At 43.4% G+C, this 21,245-nt stretch overlaps 2 protein-coding genes across 4 annotated transcripts in view; both read right to left on the bottom strand.

Annotated features, from left to right (window-relative positions):
- Positions 1 to 976: 976 nt before the first annotated feature.
- AKAP5 (A-kinase anchoring protein 5) lies at positions 977 to 12,308 on the bottom strand. 2 transcript variants are annotated; one of them, XM_023255763.2, is made up of 3 exons: positions 10,668 to 12,308; positions 10,440 to 10,536; positions 977 to 6,831 (listed from the first exon to the last, which is right to left on the bottom strand). In XM_023255763.2, exon 3 carries the CDS (start codon positions 6,569 to 6,571, stop codon positions 5,285 to 5,287), a length of 1,287 nt encoding a protein of 428 aa, XP_023111531.1. In that variant the 5' UTR covers positions 6,572 to 6,831; positions 10,440 to 10,536; positions 10,668 to 12,308; the 3' UTR covers positions 977 to 5,284. The 2 variants fall into 2 exon arrangements, with proteins under 2 accessions (XP_023111531.1, XP_006932971.1); XM_006932909.5 differs by lacking the exons at positions 10,440 to 10,536; positions 10,668 to 12,308 and adding an exon at positions 9,314 to 9,452.
- Positions 12,309 to 14,597: 2,289 nt separating this feature from the next.
- The window catches only part of MTHFD1 (methylenetetrahydrofolate dehydrogenase, cyclohydrolase and formyltetrahydrofolate synthetase 1), a 61,519-nt gene continuing 54,871 nt past the window's right edge, over positions 14,598 to 21,245 (bottom strand). For both annotated transcript variants that reach the window (XM_003987726.6, XM_045060055.1), the window contains 4 exons: positions 19,501 to 19,608; positions 18,579 to 18,731; positions 16,154 to 16,247; positions 14,598 to 14,851 (listed from right to left, as the gene is read on the bottom strand). In XM_003987726.6, coding sequence (XP_003987775.1) covers positions 16,158 to 16,247; positions 18,579 to 18,731; positions 19,501 to 19,608 — 351 coding nt within the window. In that variant the 3' untranslated portion in view covers positions 14,598 to 14,851; positions 16,154 to 16,157. The remainder of the gene's footprint in view (positions 14,852 to 16,153; positions 16,248 to 18,578; positions 18,732 to 19,500; positions 19,609 to 21,245) is intronic.

The following is a 21,245-nucleotide window of genomic DNA, read 5'->3' as shown; positions in this document are numbered from 1 at the left end:
CTGTTCACTAGTAAGACATTTTACTTCGGCACACATTTTGGTTTTAGGACGCTATCCACTCTATTTTCTTTTTTAAGTAACCTCTACACCCAACGTGGGACTCAAACTCACAGCCCTGAGATCAAGAGTCACATGCTCTACTGACTGAGCCAGCCAGGTGCCCCAGACACAATCGACTTTAAACTGGTCCCGAGATTTAGAAAAGACAATCTGTAATAGAAGTCCAATTATTACCATTGTGCTGTGCTTAAGAAAAAACAGGGTTGTCAATGTTAGGGAAATAAAATCAGTGTCTGTAAACACAGAACTTGTGAAACACCCAGCTTTAGCAGCAACATCTGCGTAATTTAAGCATTTTCATATCAAGATTGCTTAATTATTTGGAAAACCATAAAGATTACTAACAATTATTAGGTTAATATAATGTAGAAAAACAACTAATGAGTATAGCAGGAGATGGTGGAAACAAGTGGACTTTTTTGCCAAATTTATAGATGGCATCAAAGTCAGAAATGCCCTTTAGATGGATAGTTCGCTGATATTGAATTCAAGTTTGAGGTGTTTGTGTTTCTCTTTGCTGTAGGTGGAATCTTTTTTAAGTTTGTTTGATCGTTTCTGTATTTATAGAACACATGAGCAGGGAAGGGTCAGAGAGAGAGAGAAAATCCCAAGCAGGTTCCACACTATCAGCACGGAGCCTGATACAGGGCTCGAACACATGAACTGTGAGATCATGACCTGATATGAAACCAAGAGTCAGACGCTTAACCGCTTAACCAACTGTGAGCCACCAAGGAGCCCCTGCAGGTGAGCTCTTTTGGGCAGATCATTGTAAAATCTGTCCAACACCCAACTAGCAAAGTAGAACTCTTGGTAATGTTAACTCAATAGTTTTCATCAGTGTGATCTTTATACTTTTAGGAAATAAATATAATATACCACATTTCTCTTAAAAGATTTAGGTAAATAAAATAAACATGAGCCAATATAACATTTATTCTATATTAATAGTCAGTACATATATTAATTCAGGTTAAAACCTTTTTTCTACAGAGTATTTCTTTAATATTAGCATCTGATCCACAGTCCTATAGTACTAATTTTAATGAGAAATACAAAATGGAACTTTTACTTTCATAATAGATCATCCACTTAACATTTTTACAGACAAAGAACTACTATAAATATGTAACATTATGCAGGCTTTTTTCTGCACCTGTTCACAAATCATAATGAATATAACTGTGTAACTATTTAGAAACTGAATGCTTTCAAACTGTCCCTGTATTTAGATGACCGCCTCCCCACACTGGGCAAATTAGCCAGTGTCTCTTTATTCTCCCCTCTATGGCACTCATGGTGCTGCATTGCCTGTGGCTCTTTGCCCTAATCCCTGCCCCAGTTCCTGTGGTTGCTGTTGCCTGGCTTGAGCTCTTGGAGGGCTGGGAGCCCGTCTTCTTCACCAAACAGTGTTGGGCATATGTTATACCCAACACATGTTGAACCAAACTGAATTTAATCAGGACATCTAAATTTCATGGAGCTTCCTTCTGTTTAATTTTTGTAACTAAATAAGGATTGCAAGAACTTTTTTTCAAAAATGTATCATAAAATGTACTATTGATTGAATTCTGCATAATAAGAAACTTTATGTTACAGGATGAAACATCATAGGAATTTGAACCTAAAGAACCTGAAACCATAAATGAGGACTTAAAAAAAAATTTTTTTTCAGAAATGGCAGGCAGAAAAGTCAACCCCTGATGTATTGAGTATCAGATGAAATTAGAAAGACTTTACATATCTGAATAAAGTTGAGATTAAAAGGATCTTTCCAAACAATGGGGTTCTAAAGCCTAACAATTATTTTAAAAATTCTGCTGGAAACCCCCCACCCCCACAAATGAACTCATAACTATAAAAAATAAGGCAACTTGAAGTTAAACATTTATGAAGTTAACTCTGGATTGCATGCAAAAGCCAGATTTGACTGGTGCCCTCCCATGACTAATGGCCTTTAGCAGTAAGGCTTTTCACAGATACTCGTGAAATAAGATAATCTCTCAGAAACAAATCAGAGTTTCTTAGACTCCACTAAATAGTAGACCAATTAAGATCATCACAAACTTCGTGCTGTCAAATGCCTTGAAATTGCCTTGAAAGAAAATTATGCAGACAGCTTTTCTGAAGAACTCCATTTGTGCCACATGCTTATTATTCTTCGAGGTGGAGGAGGAGGCAGGGAACATAATTCCTGTTTGAAAGTTCTTTTGTTTTCTGCTACCTTCACTTAGATATTACCCAGTACTATTTTTATACCCTATAAAGTACTTTGAGAAAATGTTAAGTGAATAGTGCTAGAGAAAATAGAAGAGGGTTTTCATATTCACTGGGTTGTAAAGCGAAGTGAATAATACTGGACTCTTAGAAGGGGGAAGATAATGTGCCGAAAAAATTAACAAGCATCCAATAAACCAACCCACCTTGGAAAATCCTAAACTCAAAGACAAACTGAATCCCAACTAATTAATAAGTGTTCATTAAAAGCAGCATTTATACCACAGCACATTTAAGTGAAAATTAATGTAGTGTCATTGAATTGCCTTTTAAATGATCATTTTAATCATGTCAAATGGATATGAATTGAATAGGAACCTACTTAAATTCATTTAATGTCTCGCATATAAGGTCGAATTGCTTAAAATAAACACTATTGAAATGAAACATATTTTATAAGAGACTTCCAAGTTATGTGACTCCTGCTTGTGTCTACAACAATACAGTTTGGATCACCTTAGAATTCCTTTTAATAGGATTTGGCCATGTGGCAGGTATATTTAGATGGAGACCAATTAATTTCTGGATTCCTTTTTCAAACTGGAATCCTACTTATTTAACTCCCCAGATATTCTCAGTAGGAAAGATTAAGGAAAAGCCAATTAAGATGAATGCAAGTGGAGTACACATCTTACCAGAGAAACAATCAATTATAATACATTCTAACCAAAAATATATATCAAATCATAGTGGGGAAAAAAAAAAAGGTAGAAACCTAGGACTAGAGAAAGTGCTATTTTAACAAAAATAATTACACATATTTATCTTGTATCTGTTTTTAAAACTCCCAAATAAATATGCCTAAGCCTTCCAAAATACTTTCAATCACTGGTAAGTGCTGTGCTCTGTGCTCATTCATGAGAGATTACTAAAAAGTTTACAATGCAAGTATATTGACTTGAGCCATTCTGGCAGTAAATGAAGACAGGATTCTTCAAAACAGTTAAAATGCACCAACTTTGATCAGGTTTTTAACAACTGTTCACTTTTAAATATGATCTGATATTTGCTGGTAGCCATCCAAGTCCATTAGCACCACAGAGAGTGAATGAAAAAGAGGAGTTTTAGGGAGAACGACTTAGCAGTCTTTTTTAAATGTTTAAAAATTGTACACTAAAAGAAATTCATCTCTTGGGTCATGTGTTTTGAAAATCCACGCTCACATTGCTAAATTGAAGGATTTTTGTGGGTTTCTGGTCCCAAAGTTATAGGCATGAAGGTAGGAAAGTCTGGGGGGATAATTTTGCACCTCAGGAAAGAATCTTGCTAATAATATCCATTATTTGGTTCAGTTCCAAAGTCAGATTAGGTTTTTCTGCCAGAGGTCTCAAGATGTACTCACAGCAAGAAACAAAGAAGGTTCTATAGGACAAATTAGCACATACTTTCTATATGTAATAATGCTGGAAGTCACCTAGATCATTTACAGTCATCCAATGTACACTCTTTTCCCCAAGAATGTACAAATATTCTTTAACAAATACCTTACAACTCAAATGGAGAGCTCTTCATACTTCATCCACTTTCAGAGTAATGCCGCCACTTAGACAGTGGGGGACTCTACAGTTTGAACCTTTACCTGTGAGGTAGGGAAGTGTATTGTAGTATTATGGCCATTTCACACAAGGAAAGATTGAAATGTAATTACTTTTTCAAAAAATATGGTAATTATTAATGAGATCGATGATTTAAATAACCGAATAAAATGCAAATAAGCCCTTATGGTTACATTAAGTTCATTTTTTTTCTGTAAGGGATTAGCTGGACTGGAAATACTGATGAAAAAGTTATTTTTCAAAATCCATGTAAAATGTTTGTTACTGGTATCTCGACACAGAGGCACAATGAGAGAATACTGACATTTAAAATACAATGTGCTTTAGCAGTAACTTTTTACTTTTTCTATTCAACTATGTACTTGGCTCCTTCTTGGTCAAGAATGGACAATATTTTCACCAGGTTATTATGATTTCCTAGTACTTTCACTGCCAGGCAGGCTTTGAATTCACGTTCCCTCTTTGAGGAGAGGTTGATGAATACAGGCTCTGGAGAAGCAATCCTGCAAGATGAATCCTATGTTATCTGTGATAATTTGTTACTCGGGCAGTTTGCCTTCCCCTGGATGGAAAACAATGATCTCACTTTTTGTTGCTGCTGTTGCTGTTGCTTAGCTTTTCAGGTTTTGTTTTTAAGCTTTTCAGGAGACGACCCCATGCAGAAATGGATTTATACAGGTCTGCTGGAGGCAGAAGATGGAGAGCGAAGATGCCCTGCCTGTTTCTACACCTTTGCACTTGGTAATTATTTGCCTGTCTGAAGTAAATTGTGAATGGCTTGTGTACAGTATTTAAGCAGGACTAGAAAAACACTCATGTTTAATTCAAATATGCACATTCTGCTGAAACTAAGAAAAGGCAATATTTTTTTGAGGTAAGACTACTGCCTATGAGTGTAACAACTATAAATCACACATTGACAAAAATAGCTCACCTTCTTCACCATTTTAAACATAAAAGTGCACTGGGGGGGGGGAAGCTTTGAAAATCGAATGTGATGTTAACCTATACACAGGATCGAACTATCAAAGGGAAACCAGGCTTTGTGACATCAGAGAACAGTAAAGAGTTTATGTCATCCCATAAGTGCTCAATTAATACGGCTTCCTTCCCCCAAGTACCCCAATCTCCACATGTCATTTTCACACCTCCCTGTATGTCACTGTGCATTGCAATCTGTATGGGCTTCCTCTGATCCAGAAGTGACTCCATCTCTGGGGGAGAAAGGGTTTTATAAACGTAATTCTTTAGCACTTCTGGATTGGAACTGTACCTTTAAATTCCACAGATGATAAATCCCTCATTTGTTACTGAAAGAGAAATGCCTCAAGTATGTAAAATAATTCAGCATTAAGCTTTTTTTCTTTTCCTCCCATGATTTGGAAATTAAGTCACTGCAGAAGATTGTTTATTTTATTATCATCAGAGGCCATTTCATTAATCAGCTGTTCTATAGACAACTGAATAGCATTCTTGACAAGAGAAGAAGCCGTTTCTTTTAAGAGTGTTTCGTATTGTTCTGAAGTTCTACCCTCAAAACCACTATCATTAGCAAAAACCCCTATTTGCTCGTTTTCAATTGAAATTAAGAATTGCTTAGGGACATTTTTAGATTTCTTAACATCAAATTCACTGATTTCAGTGTCTGTAATAATAATAGCAATTGGCTCCATTCTTTTGCTTTCTTCTGGTTTTGGTTTCTCTGCAGTGACCTCATTTCCTCTAAGCTCTGATTCCTGGCTCAGTTCAGTATCTTTTGGCTCACTCTCTTCAGCAACAATCTCTCCACTTTCGTGCTGTTTCCAATTTGGTCCACTTTCTAGGATATTGCTTTTGGCTTCTTCCACAATTTGCTGATCTGGGACTGCAGGTGAGGGAGGAACATCAGAAACCAAAGGGGGTTGCTGTTGTGTTTCTGAAGGTTCAAGTGGGCTTGCTTGCTGGGGTTGAACGCTTTGTTTTTCCTCAGTTGTTTCAGTATCTCGTTCAATGACTAGAGTTCCTGTGTGAATGGCAGAATGCCCCGTGTCTAACCCAAGTTCTACTGCAATCACTTTTTCCCCAGGTGCCGTTGTGCTGTGGCTCCCATTTGGCTCACAGACCTCATCGCCCCCTTTCTGTGAGACAGCTTTACTCACATCCTGGGGCAACTTGGGCGTGGTTGCCTGCTCATCGGATTGGGTCGGAGCTTCCGTATCCAAACGTTCGGCCTCTCCCTGGACTCTGAGGCTGCAGTCGGAGTCTTCTATAATTTTGGAATTACTTCTTTTCTCTCCTTTTGAGAATTTTATGCAGGGAATCTTGAGTCTGGATTTTGCCTTTTTCCTAGAAAGATCAGCATCCTCGGCACTGATTTCAGGTTGCACTTTAGCCTCAAAGGGCTTTTGCTGCTTTGAAGCTTCTGACCTTTTCCTGTGCCTTACAAGACGTTTGATTGACGCCCAGGCCCCCACTGGGGCCTGGGGCTGATCAGAAGCTCCCGCCTCTGGGGGACCCGTTCTTGCTGCACCAGCAGCTTTAGAGCTAGCTTTGGGCTTCATCTCTTTGGCTGCTTTCTTTCTTCTCTTGAAGCAAAGCACTGATGCTTTTTCCTCCTGCCGCTCATCTTGAGGACTGACTTCTGTTGGTCTCTTCTCATCCTTGCTTTCGACTTGAATTTCAGAAACTGTGGCTTCCATTTTTACATTACACTCGTTCTTTCTCTAGAAAACTATATTCTTTCTTCCTTAGTGGCCTTTATGACCAAAAAGTGGGCAAAAATACCATACTAAGTAAAATTTCTTCCAGATGTATTCACTCGTTTTGTCTTACTCCAGTTATTTTGGGTGGCTTCTCCAGTGTACAACTCCTAGTTTCTCTATTACTTGTAATTTCCTCTCTTTAATTTCTTCATGAAAGCCCTTTACGGGATAGATTTTTATTTTATTTAAGGATCAACCTGATGAGAGAAAAGAGAGTGGCATTTTATTTCACCATCAGCCTATTGCTTTCTAGGAAAACAATTTCCTAGATTTCCTTCGAACATATATGATTCTACCAGGCACGTTTCCCACAGAATAACTTACTGAAATAACTGGAGAATTAAAATATCAAGAAGATTTCCATATGTGAATCTATTTTCCTCTACTCTCTTTCTTAAAACTTCATCTTGGATTATTTTCAAATCTGGTATCAATTCTTTCATTGCACTGTCTTTACGAATGTTTATGACTCAATTCCAAGTTAACAAAACAAACATTAACAAAACAATGAAAGGCAAGGTGATAAGCAAGCTAGGGTAATTTTTATTACATGCAGTAAAGAATTCTGCAGCTGCAAAGGATCTTAGAGATTTTTCAAGCCCAGCCAGATGAAGAAATTGAGCTCCAGAGTGGGTGGTTGGACTGCTGAAAGCCATACAGTTAGACAAGGTCATGGCCAGAGTTAGAACTGAAGACTTTGCCTCTCCAATGTTCTTTCCATTCTACCATAAGGTTTCTGTTCTAAAAATGTATGTTCTGTCAGGGAGGTGCTACTTTTCATACATACTTTCAGGAAGTTTAACATCACTGTCATTCACCACTCTTAAATGTAGTTGTATGATTTTGACATTTTTTTCCCTAAGTATCTACTGTTCAAAAGTTTTCCATAATGAGCACATAGCCAAAGGTCAGTAAGAGTGAATGATAATAAGCACTAACATTTATTGAGCAGCATCTGTGCCTTAGGAAAGGCTAAGCACGTTTACATACATCTCTAATCTTCCCCACAACATTATGAAGTGAGTAGGTGCTGGTATCACTATCTGCAGAGGAAGAAACTGAGGCACAGAGTTAAGCAACTTGCCCGAGATTCCACAGCTAGTAGGTAATCTTTGGTTGAATCCAAGCTCTGAAAGTGCGCAATAGAGTTTTATCAGGAAAATGAATTATTTGGAGATACTAATCTGCACTAGATTCACTAGTCAAAAACGTTTTCATTGCTTAAATTTAACTTATGGTTATTTAACCATAACACAGCCCATGAACTCATAATTGAACCAAGACTAGACTGGGTTCGTGTTATTTTAAAATCAAGCTTCTGAAATTCCTTATATTTTGTTTTCTTGGTTCTGGAACTAATTAAGGAGCCAAAGATAATCGCTAAGCTATGTGATTGGCAAACTGATTGGTTACATATAAATATAAAATTAATCCACAGAATAGCGTGACCAACGAACAAAGATGTGAGGGGATGATCTCAACAAAAGTTGTACCAATTTTTGTTGATCCAAGTCCTAAAATAAGCAAGGGGACTCTTTCCTTGTACTATTTTTATGTAAATCCTTCAGCGTTGTAGGTTTATTTGGGCAGCTCTTGATTCTATGAACCACAAGAGGAACTGGAACTCTGCAAATCAGTTTATGATCTAAGTACTCCTTTAGGTTGGAGTTCCATACTCGATGCCCCTGATGGAAGGACAAGATCATCCCAGAACAGCGCGGGAACTAAAATATGAACATTGTAGGTGTCCCTCCTCAAATGATGCTTCCATACGCTCCAGAATCACAGCTGATTATAGCTCTCTCTTTAAGTCTTCTCCTGTCTCGCAGTTCTCAGCACCTGAGTGTTTACCAGCCAGAGAATGTATAACTAATAGAAATATTGAAATTAGACCATGTTTAAGACTGTAGGATTTGAAATTGCCCTGGATTGCCCAAAGGCAACTGCCTGAGAAGCTCACTTGAATGGATATCACAGTAGAAATAAATTCCCCAAAAACCTAACCGAAATGGGGAAAATACAATCTGAAGACCTTAAAACTTTGAAGAGTGTTAGTCTGCAGATGATTCCTCCTTAGCCAGCAGGGTACTCTTACCGCCACAGCAATCTTAAAGTCCCTGTTGTCATTTCCTGACCGAGTCTCATGTCTAACGCCCCTTTCCCCCTTGAGCAGAGAAACCCGGAGGAAAAGAGCGAGCCCCTGCGAGGAAAGCTGTGAATCTCTCCCAGGGCCGGATGCGGACCACCAAGCTGCCTCCGGAGGAAGGCGGCTCGTTCGGCTGGACGCGCCTGGTGGCAGGTGCTGGAGCGCACGATAAAGAACTCAAAAAGGAAAGTGCCGGGGGCGTGGAACAGATAGCCCAGCTTCAGGCTGTCTGCACAAACAGAATGGCCAGGGGCCCCAAATCACATTCCTCTCAAATGAGGGTGAGGAAGGGCAAGCGGTCCCCGCAACCCCTGCTGCCAGGACGAGCTGTAACGCGGCGAGGGCGGGTGGGCACAGCTGACCAGGGTGGCCGCTGGCTGGAGATGCGGGCGGACGGACGACCCTCCCGGTTCTTACCCCGGCCACCTCGGGGGCCCCGGTTGTGGGCGCCCACCCCGCCGCGCGGGCGGCCAGAGGACCTGACACTGGCCCAGACCCCCTTCCCTGCCACCCCCTCGCCGTCCCTCACTTACCGAGGGTGCGGGGGTCCTCGGCGACCCTGCTGCCGAGGTCAGGGGGCGGCTCGCGGGGCCGGGCGCCCAGGAGGCCGGGAAGCCTCGGTCGTACCCGCAGTGAACAACCCTCTGCAGTGGGACCGCAGCCCGCGGCGCCCCCTCCCCAGAGAGCGGGGAGCGACAGCCCGCGGCTCCAATGCGCGCCAGGAGGGCTGGCGGGCGCGGGGCGGGGCCAGGGCGGGCGGGGGCGGGGGCGCGGCCTGCGAGAGGCTCCCCCCCCGCCGCGTGGGAGCGCACCCGGCGCTTCGAGCCCCCGCGCCAGTTCCTGCCGCGCGACCCCGTCCGGTCCGGGGCGGGAGACCCCCCGCAGATGGGGTGGGGACGGGGGAGTGAGCCCCGCACCTCCTGAGATGCAAAGTAGCAAAATCTGGTTTTAAATTATGGGCACTGCCATCGAAGCCCCCTCGACACACCAAATATTTAAAGACACAGCAGATACATTTTGAAAGGATTCAAAACTGTGCACGGTGAGAGCTCGTTTGGAGAGAAAATTACGTATATGAATTGAGACAAAAAAAAAAAAAAAACACAGAACAAAACACACACACACACACACACACACACACACACACACACACACACACAAACCAGCTATCCTAGGAGTGGCTTTGGGTGCAACGGTGTTATTATGGTTCATTGCCAAACGGACTCTGAGGCCCAAGACCTAGACAGACCCTAATCTCCCTAGTCTAGGGGGCCAGGTGGAGGTGATACAATCTGTGTGCGGAGGAGGTCAGGGCACAGGAACCCGGCCCCATCCATCTTTTATACCTTACGTATTCACAATGTCTGCTTAATCTTGTCCCTCTCGATTAAGCGGGAGTGGGGATCAGGAGATTGCTTTCCTCACGATTCCAGTCCCAATCAGAGCAAAGGGCACAGACAACATCTACCCTCCTTCCTGACTGGATGGCTAGGTTGTGTATTTTCATACGTTTTCTGGGTCTTTGTCTAAACCGGTCACTACGTTACTAGCGTAGTGAAACACACCGCAAGCATTTATTTGTACACTTAGCCCATCGGTTTCATTAACCAATGAGGTGTTGCTGTGAGGGCTTAGGTGTGAGGGCTTCAGGATACCTACCCGGGCATTCCTGGGAGTTCCAGCAGTGAGGTCCTCCCGGGGTTACAGTTCTGGGCTCCTCAGGGGCCCTCCCCGGGACACCGTCCAGATGAAGAACCTGTTCAGGCGGAGCAAAGAATTCCCAAACAGCGCTGGTACTTACTACCTCCATTCTTTGACAGGATTCTGATCTTCACGGAAATAAATCTGGTATCTGCTTTTGGATGTTTTCCCAGAAATACATTTTACCTTTGTGAGATTCTGTAGCTCTCACTGAGACTTAAGAAAGAAACACGAGGACCCAACAGCAAAGCCGAATCTAAGTTGTCGGGGTCTTAAACTTACAGGTAAAGTTAGAGATGAAAGCTGTAAAACAGGAAAATCCATTAGCATCTACTTTAGTGGTAATTAAGAATTCAGTTTATCTTTGTGCAGACAGCCAACACCAGCCTGTGAAAATGCCGTTTATATTCCCAGATGGGTTGCTAACCTTGCTGACACTTTTGAACTTTAAACAAGCCAAAAGAAATCCATGGCACTCATAAACAACTGAGATGCTATTACTCATTGAGATCCAAGTTTCCCCAAATCTACTAGACATAGGCATTTACAACAATTTCAGGCAAAAATAAGATGAGCTTATCCAGATGAAGACAGGTAGGAGAGCTGTCTTATTAGGCAGGAGTTGGAAATAAAATAAGGGACAGGTTAAAAACAACAAAATCCACTTTAATGACTTGTAGATCTTTTATCACTTAATTTTCTTGAAAAAAAAGAAAGACTAGTGGAAGGGAACTGGTAAGACGTTGAGGTAAATTGATTTTGTATTTGAAGGGAAGATTTAAGGTATATTTCAAATAACTCATCCCCAACCTGTACCACATGTGCATACACACACACACACACACACTCACAAAGAATATAGTACTATAAATAAAATACTGCACTGTGATTTTTCTTTAGGATATGACTACAAACTGATGCCATATCTGAATTTTAAGAAATGTATTCAGTATTTCATGCATGAAAGAAACCCGTCATCCCTGAACTCACTTAAGTGACAGTTAGTAAGCTATTACCCATATCGTTGTCTGCTACTCCATTAGTAGCTTCTCATTATATAATGAGAAACAGGCTATAAATAGATTTCTCCAATCTGATGAGAAATTATCCTTCCTACAGTTTATCTTGTCAATATCACCAGCCATAGCGTGCCAATAGCAGTTTGCTTGTTTATCTGAACTCCTCTTTACCTGATCTCAACTGGTCCTACCGTTTCTCCCATTCTGGCCCTCATCCCCAGGGCCTGGGCCTGTAGCTACCAAAAATGGCTTAGAACTCCTTAGCAGTAATTCTTACACACATCTGAGAGACCTTCTGGGAATCAGCCCACCACCCTCTTCCCTGGTACACCATTAAATGAACTTGTGGCTCGTGTTCTCTGGTACTTTCATCTGTTTCGGGGCACCGTCCGGTTGTACCAGTGAACACAAATTCAACGGGAGTTCTGTCGTAATCTGCTTTACTTGACAGTACATGCGTGCTGCCTCTTCTGAATGGAGTGTTACTACGAACATCTTCAGTGCATGGCGACAGCCTCTGAAGTACAGAATAGAGAAGGTCCGCTCTGTTCATCAGTAACATTACAAATAGGGGGAGGGAAAGCATCAGTGGCCCGGAAACGGGTTAAGAACGGGGGGGAGTCCAGTGATCTGGAAGGACTCCTCGCCCCAAGGTAAGGACACTGGACTTTGTCTGGCAACATATAATATGTACTCCGAGCACCAATGCTTCTGCAGGTCTTGAATTTAGGTCTTCAATTAGCCTGCAGGCTTTTTTTTTGGTTTTTTTTTTTTAGCCTCAGTGCTCTTTACCCTTAAAAAAAAACTTTTTAGGGGCGCCTGGGTGGCGCAGTCGGTTAAGCGTCCGACTTCAGCCAGGTCATGATCTCGCGGTCCGTGAGTTCGAGCCCCGCGTCGGGCTCTGGGCTGATGGCTCAGAGCCTGGAGCCTGTTTCAGATTCTGTGTCTCCCTCTCTCTCTGCCCCTCGCCCGTTCATGCTCTGTCTCTCTCTGTCCCCAAAATAAATAAACGTTGAAAAGAAAATTAAAAAAAAAAAAAAAAAAAAAACTTTTTAAGTAATCTCTACTCCCAGCGTGGGGCTCAAACTCACGGCCCTGAGACCAAGAGTCACATGCTCCACTAACCGAACCAGCCAGGTGCCCCTCTTCATCACACTTCTTAACCACAGATCGAAGAATCAGGTTCACAAAACCCATGCTATTAATTGCTCAGCAGCCTTCCCAACCTCTTTATTTCTTCCCTCTGCTTCTTCCGCCTTTCACTCTCCCTTCCTTCAAGAGGGAAGTGAAATGGACACAGCTTTCCACCGGTCACAAATGGGAAGTCTGCTTCTGTACCACGTGGCAGGGGCTGCCTTCCGGGAACAGCTCTGATGGGCAGAATAACAGTTAGGAGCAGAGGCTTTGGCGTCAGAGGACTTAAAAAGTCCATCTGGCAGGCAGCAAGTAGTGCAATTTTGAAGTCTGCCTTCCTGAAAAATGGAGATACAAACCTAATTTACAAATTTGTTCTGTTATCATTTCTCTTGACACATTTCTAGCCAAAGGTCAGCTCCCATTTTAAAGCTAGAGGTCACTTTTGAGCAATTCCATTACTAACAATTTACCCAACACGTGCTTCTACACAGACTGCACAGATGCATGAGAGAATATTCGCTGCTCTCATTTATAACAGCAATAACCATGAAACGATGGTAACTGTCCCTCGATAGGGGACTGCTGAAATACTACACAGCTGTAAAAAACAAGGTGTGTCTCCAGCTGCTGACATAGTAAGATCTCCAAGATATACTGCCAGGTGGGGAAAGCAAGTGGTACCATTTGAATTTTTACTGAAGACATTTTACTCCTCCTTGGGAAAATTCTTGCATTCGTGATAGGCCATTCATTCTAAGCAGTATCTGGTAAAAAACAGTTTGGACTACTTATTATATTAGGGGTTTACTATCTTTGGCTTATACACCACCCTCCACTCACCTTCTCCCACCAATCGTGTTCACTATTCCTATCAGTATTAAGGATATAAACCCACCTGGCTTTTGGTGATGAGGAAGCCTAAATCCTTTAAGATGATCTTTGAGTCACCACGTCTAACAATAGCCTGCTTTCTTCCCTTATTTACAAGATGAAGTCCCGGCAAGTCCCATTCCAGATGACGTCTCATAGGACATTAAAAAACCCATCAAAAACAGTGAACTCTGTGCAGACGGGGCCCAAATGATGCTTTGGAACAGGAACTGACACCATCGTTGTGAACAATGTGCCAGGCACTATACAAAGCATGGTGAAGCTTGGGCTCCGCACTCATGATCCCTTTACCATATGCCTCCGAAGCACTGCCATCAATTCTTTGGATGGCAAAACTGACTGCATGACAACACCGATGTGAACCCAGGGAATTAAATGCAATAAAACGAAGGACACCAGGACAAATATTGCTCCGCCAATGCCAGCAGTGTTTACATCAGCATCAATGGCGATGCAACATCTCCTGGAAGGATCCAACGCAGTAAGATAAGGGAGAAGAGGGAGGAAAAAACAGGAGAGGAAGAACAGAGAAGATAAACAAGAAGAGGAGGGAAAACATTTCAGGGAAAAAAACATTCCGGAGGGAGGGGTAGAGCCCAGGGCACATGGTACAAGCCCAATCAACATTTGCTGAACCAACAGAGCAGACAGGATGGACCTGTAGTTAGTGCTTCATGACCGTCCTTCCTGATGACTTAAAAAAATAAATGGTGCTAAAGCTGTGCCAGAAATGGGACCTCCAAGGAAGTTCAGCACAAAAACCTGGATAAGTGTGACTTTCTCAGGTCTGTTTTAAAGGAACAATATAGAAAGGTACGTGATTAAAAAGGCACATTCTCTATACCCTACTTCCCCCTCAACCCTCTCAGGAGGGATCCCGATTGTGTCCCCCCCAAGAACTCTGCGTGCATGTGCCATTTACCCCTTTGAACACAACAGTGTCAATAAAGAAGGTCTTGCAACTTGCTTCTTCAGTCCCGGGTGCCTGCTGGCAAAGGGGCTCCCGCAGGACGGCAGTGATACTGCAGCACAGTCTGTTAAGGCTAGAATTTATATTTAAACATCCAGATTGCAAAATCATTTCCTTTTATTCTGTGGAACTTCAATCAAGTAAGTTGACTTGTGCATGATTTATGTTAATTTATACATGGTGGTGGGAATTAAGACTGAAGAAAGGCTCCTGGGGAAACTTCTGCTCTTTCTTTCAGAAGATCTTCAGGGCAGGGGCTGACTCCTCTCCACCTTCCCCACACTTCCTAACCAACAGTCGGCCTGAATAGACACTGGCCAAATGTTCAGAGCGGCTTCTCGAAGAGGGGAAATCTAGAAGGAAAAGGACATGAGAAGTAAACGTTCCTCTACGAGCTGAAACACACCCCCACCCCCACCCTGCAGCATCCTCCTTTTGCTCTGCCAAAGCTGTTAACGTTTCCATCCTTCCCACAACCAACTCCAGGAGGGCAGGGTTTGCCCACGGACCTGAACACAATGCATGCCACTCTTCCACTATGGCTATGTGAACACTGTTCGGGCCGGGAGTGAGCCAGGGGGACACCTCCAGTGTCACATAAGTCCCCCAGGCATGGAGCACACCGTCTCTGCTCCCTCTGCAGGGACTTGTGTAAGCACCCATCCTTGTGGCTGCTGGGAAGAGGACTATACTCTGCCATCACCTGGACCTTTACTTTCTTAAACAACCTGAGAATTTTCATTCTGCATTATTACCCTCTGACACCCTTGTCTTCAATGGCTCCTTCTAGTTAGTGTTGCTTAATTCCTAGACTTGTAACTCTAGGTCACTTGCAGCTGTCAGGATTCCCCTTCGTAACCGCCCAGATCAGGACTCGGTTTCCTGAAAACCAGGTCTTCCCTTTTCTTAGTTTATTCCCCGTTTTGCTGGAGGACACTGCTAAACACCTTCCTAGGAAGGGAGGTGGGGTGGCACAGCTGGACGTGTCTGAAAACATCTGGATACATTTGGTGGGGTGTTAAGCACAGCTTTCCCCGTGAACTTGGGAGTCTATTCTTCCATTGTCGAAAAGTCCCTTACTGCTGATAAGAAGACAAGTCTTCAGTCTGATTCCTATTTTCTCATAGACAAACCATTTTTTCTTTTCTGGAAAAGGCTTTTTAGGATTACATCTTTGATGTTTTTGAAATTTCAACTAGATGTATCTAGGGAAGGCTCATTCATTGTGACGAGTACTTGGGAGCCTTTCACTTAAGACCCCATGAAGTCCTAGACTCTTTCCTCTTCTTTTCTACATTCTGGAACATTTACTCAACTCCTGCCCACCATCTACTCAGAGTACACAGACCCCTAGTGGCACCTGCCTTCCAGGGTGCCAACAACTCAGAACACAGCCTCCGCGCCAGTCCCTCCAGAGTTCACGAGACGGTGGCTTTCTCCCCTACATTGCCCCTGAACCAGCCACGCTCTTCTTCCAAAAATGTGTTGAGATATTTCCTTCATTGGTCACTGCAACTCTCCCCTCAGTGATGTTTGGAAAGAGAAGTTCTGAAAGTATCACAACTGGCATTTTCAGAGCGTTAGCTTGAGTCCCATAATTCACAACTGTGCCTTGTAAGGAAAAAAAAGCAAAACTCTCACAGTTAACAACTTACCTGTTTAGAACAACCCATTCACCTGTCCAGTTTCAGGGTCCAAATCAATATCATAGAAACAGGGCCGGGTGGGGAGTCCAGGCATTGTGCTCATCTAGGAGATGTGAAATAGCAGTAAAAATAAAGTGATCTTCGTTTCCACCTTCCCTTCAGATAAAAAGCCCAAGGCACAAAAACAGAATATTATTTTACAGTTGTCAATAAAGGGGCACTCTTCTTGTTACACACCAAGTCACCGATCCTGTTATGGCCTCAGAGAGACCAGCGAGTCTTCAGCAAGCCAACACTGGGCTTCACTACCATCTTCCACATTGACCACTGCAACAAGAAGTAGCAAGGAAGGCCTTCCGCCTACATTCTCTAAGGCAGGTGTGGGGATGCTGAGGAGTCTCCTCCCCCCTCCTCAGCCCTCATAAGACCAAAGAGAGGTACAGGGTTTGTCTGCCTTTTAATTTTGTTTTAATTTGTTTTAATAAGTCTGGGGTCGGGGTGCCTGGGTGGCTATCCGACTTTGGCTCAGGTCATGAACTCGCGGTTCATGGGTTCGAGCCCCACATCAGGCTCTGTGCTGACAGCTTGGAGCCTGGAGCCTGCTTCGGATTCTGTGTCTCCCTCTCTCTCTGCCCCTCCCCTGCTCATGCTCTGTCTCTGTCTCAAAAATAAATATAAACATTAAAAAAAAAAAAAAAAGTCTTGTGTTGATGCCCGTATCATTCTGCTTCAGCAGCACATTAGGAATTAGTATCCGTTAACTTGGGCCAAGACATTTCTGTACAAAATTCAAACAGTTTTACAATCACTGTTCTTAGGGGTCCAGTTTGGCCTTCTAAAACTGAGCTCGTAATGCCTATGGATTATATTTGTACTTCCTTCTCTTCTAAAGACCTGGCTTTGACAAAAATCTACCTAGCGACAAATCCTTAAGGCTTGTAAGTAAACTTTCACCTGTAACAGTATCTTGTATAATGAATATGTACAAGTTCCAAATCAGATCCAGACAGGAAAAGAGTTTAAGCTGAACTTCCACAACTTAACGATAACTTCCCAGAACATTCTCTAGGGACCTGCTATCAGTGTCTATTCTGGAACTCTGTAAGCAACTGGTGGGTGTGTGGACAAGAAGGGGGAAAGAAGGGATTGGTCCTCAGACCTAGCAGAAAAGCCTGGAGGTGACAGTGAAGGTGACGGACTTGTGCCCATTGATGCAGACATGCTACTGGCAAACTCAGGCCGGACCTGTCAGTTTTGCCTTCCCCTCGATGGCCAACCCCCTGCACGCACATCAAAAGCGAGTGCCCAGTGCAGCTCCTCCTATTCCAGCTGGCGGCTGCTGACAGTGTCTCCAGAGAGAATAACACCCGTTTCTGTGACAGTCAAGATGCCAGGCCAATGGTTTAACATTCCTATCGAAAGGTAACTTCTCTAAATCCCCAGGACCGAAGAACGTCGTCCCAAAGCTGAACCTCCTGCTCTCTGCAGTGGCTGAAGGGGCACCAGCTTGCCCCACGCTGAGAGCTGAGTGGAGCAGGGCACACATCTTTAATAACTTGCCCAAGGCCAAAACCAGCAGTGAAAACTGGATGTGGCTTTAAAGTTACACACTTCAGACTTATAATGCTACCTCTTACCACTTTCTTTCTATCTATCCTGAAAGAGTAACCCAGCTCCAGCAGGAGATCTGTTGGTTTCTTTTCCATTATAAATTGGCTCAGTTTACTATTTCGATCCTGCACTGCAGGTAAGGACTAGCTGCAGGTATAGGACACTGGGTGGATCAAAGGGGCAAACCTAGGCACAGGATCAGCATTAACCTGGGAAGGTCAGTGCAAACTGTGAGTGTGCCCTTCAGCACTCTCCCTCCCTTGTCAGCAAAGCTCCTTCTTTAATATCCACGAAGTCATAAGGAAGCATTTGATAATTCATCTTGAAGCAGAAATAAGCAACCTCATTTTCCAAGTCTAAAGGGTTCAATCGCATTTTAAGGGGGGAATTCTTTACTCAGAAACAACCAATTCCTTGCAGGCCTGTCAAGATGATCAGGAAAGGTCGGAGCCTCTGTCCCTACCCCCTACCCCCCTACTGTTGGCCGGACTGAGTTAATCTGTGAAAGGTACCCAATGAATGTCAGTTGTGATGATACATTAGCACTATCACAGACTATCGATTAGGCCTGTCCTGGATTCAGTCAAGGTCATACCGCCCCTGGGAAACAGAACTGTTACTCATCACAAGTAGTCATGGCTTCACCCTTGAAAGGACACCAGGATGATCCACAGCAAGAGGATTAATCCTAACAGGCCCGACGCCAGCTTGCTCGTCAGCCATGGACTCTGCTCAGCTGGCACGTGCTTGATAGCTTCAGTGATCAATTTCAGACGAGAAGCACAGATGAACCACCCCCACCCTGCCTGCAGCACTCACTTACCGTCCCCACCAAGGGGTACAGAAAACCGGCCCCAACGCTGGCGCGGATGTCACGGATGGGCAGGACGAAGCCTGTGGGCACGCCCTTCTGCTCTGGGTTGTGAGACAAGGACAAGTGTGTTTTGGCCATGCAGATGGGCAGGTTCCCAAAGCCCTGGGGGAGAGAAAGGAACAAAGCAGGACAAATGAAAGGTTGACAACAAAGCACATCTGGGCATCGTGATGATACGGATTCTTAAATTTACTTAAAACATCTAATTCCTGGGGCACCTGGGTGGTTTACTCGATTAAGCCTCCGACTTCAGCTCAGGCCATATTCTCGTGGTTCATGAGTTCAAGCCTCATGTGGGGCTCTGTGCTCACAGCCCAGCGCCTGAAGCCTGCCTCAAATGCTGTCTCCTTCTCTTTCTGTCCCTCCCCTGCTCGTACTCTGTCTCTCTCTCTCAAAAATAAATATTAAAAAAATAAAAAACAATAAAACATCTAATTTCCTTTACATACACCTCTACCTCACTGACCTCAAGCTCTGTATTCTAGACCCCCCCCACCCCCCCAAAAAAGAATCACTGTTGGGTGAGGGAGGTAAGCATCCACAACCATATTCCAAAAGTATTTTATTTTCATCCATACAACCTATTAAAAATGATAGTTTGGAGCAGATGTGAGGACACAACTGAAGGCAGGCTCTCAGTATTTGAGGAAGACACTTCCTATTTCTCTATGGCTTTTCTACACGTTCATATACCACCTCTGGGTAGATAAAGAACTGGACCACCTAATCCAAGCTCAGTATCCAGAGGGGAGAAGACTGTCACCCAGAGAAGTGAGGCAGTGGGCGCCCAGCAGGGTGGGGAGAACTCAGGGGCTCGGACATCCAGGCTGCTCTGTAAAGAGTTAAAAGAACCAACCAACCAAACACCCACCTGTTTTGTGTAAACGTCAGCTTTGTGTTGAGCTTCGGGGAGCAATTCAATGTCATCGGCCCCGTAGATCTTCTGCGCAATGATCCTGATTTTATCCTCAACTGGAAGCTAATGCACAGGAAAGAGGGGGAGATGCCATGACTGGACACACATGATGATGCTGAACTGGGCCACAGTCTAGGTCCGAGTTCCCACAAGGGCGAGAAGATGCTTTCACATACACATACAGATACACAAATAGTTTGAGGTGCATGTGGGTTACAAACATTTTCTTTTAATACCAAGCTCCAGATTTTATACGTGGAAAACGTCCCACAGAGGTAAAGTTACTGTGTGTGTGTGTGTGTGTGTGTGTGTGTGTGTGTGTGCATGCGCGTGCGCACGTGTGCATGTGTATTCAGGACCTCCTTAGGTACGTCATAAACAATACTGCTGACTACCCAAGAATAATTATTTCTTCATAAATACAAAGTAGTGTTCTAATATTGGAGATCAGACTCATGTCAAACCAGACCTGGGATACTCCTGACGAAAGACAACCAGCATCCATCCAACAACTCCCGGTTTGTTATGTGAGAGGCAGATACTATTTTTAACATAAGACAGTGACTGCAAACCACTGTTGCTTAGAAATAGCCATAAAAACAAAATCACCTACGTATTAAAAAAACACCCCAGTGACTTACACGACAACATGCACCAGGCGTGCTGCAAAAGGCCATGACTTGTGTGGCACCTGAAACAAACAGTGCCAGGCACGGAGGCCAGTGGTCTCTCACCCAGTGAGAGCCTCCCCCTCCACGGGGCTGCTCTGCTGGGGAATGAAATGCAAACCGCGTTAAGGAGAGACTGCCTAGAGGAAATGGGAAGGAAAGCTCCTTGGATGAGCAAAGTACTAAAATTAGGCAATAACCTGACTATGCTCCCTGGCAACTAAGGCTAACAGGACACATCGGGCAAATGTTGTTTTCTGAAAGGAGCAATAATCTATAAAGATAAAAATTTCCTTTGGAGCTACACAGTGCCAATTTAAGGAGAGGCTTTATATAATGGACAAAAATAAGGGGACTATTCAATCACGGTTGTATACAGACACGACAGAGATCGCTTTCCCACGTGTCTTATCATTGGAGCTTTATAAATGCTGAGGCACATTCAGAGCTTCTGAAGTGAAAGTACTTTCGTTGAGGGGTGACTGAAGGCTAACAGATGCTAAATAAGACAAAAAGCGGCAGACTCCAGTTTATCAGAACAGAGAAAATTCCAAGTAGACACGAGTGATAAAGTCTTTATCACTCAACTTCTTCTGGGCCTCCTGCTGGTCTTCAAGGACTGGGGGTTCCTAACTCAGGTACTGAGGATGGAGCTTAGAGAGAGGCCCTATAAATGCTTTCTTTGCATGTGTGTACAGATTGGCATTTACGGCATTTCCTGAAAATATGATTGGTTGAACAGATTTTCAAACCAGTCTATAAAACTAAAGCCTAATGGGAAAATGTCAATGTCAATAGGACAATGCCAATGAAATGTCAGTGTATTTTATCTGCAAAGGGCAAACAGAAACAAGAGAATGTTAAAAACTCAAGAATACTTGGGTTTCTTCCCTCTACCTTTTTATGGCTATTTTTCAAAGTCTATGACTATATTTTAAAAACCAAGCCAGAACCAGCCTGGAAAATATAAGCAGAATTAACTACCACATCCATCCCATGCTCCTAACAAAGTTTCCAGGTGTCGTGAGCATG

This window comes from Felis catus, chromosome B3 (assembly GCF_018350175.1).
Source record: "Felis catus isolate Fca126 chromosome B3, F.catus_Fca126_mat1.0, whole genome shotgun sequence".
NCBI classification, from domain to species: Eukaryota; Metazoa; Chordata; class Mammalia; order Carnivora; family Felidae; genus Felis; species Felis catus.
This window is presented reverse-complemented; position numbering and strand designations above follow the sequence as displayed.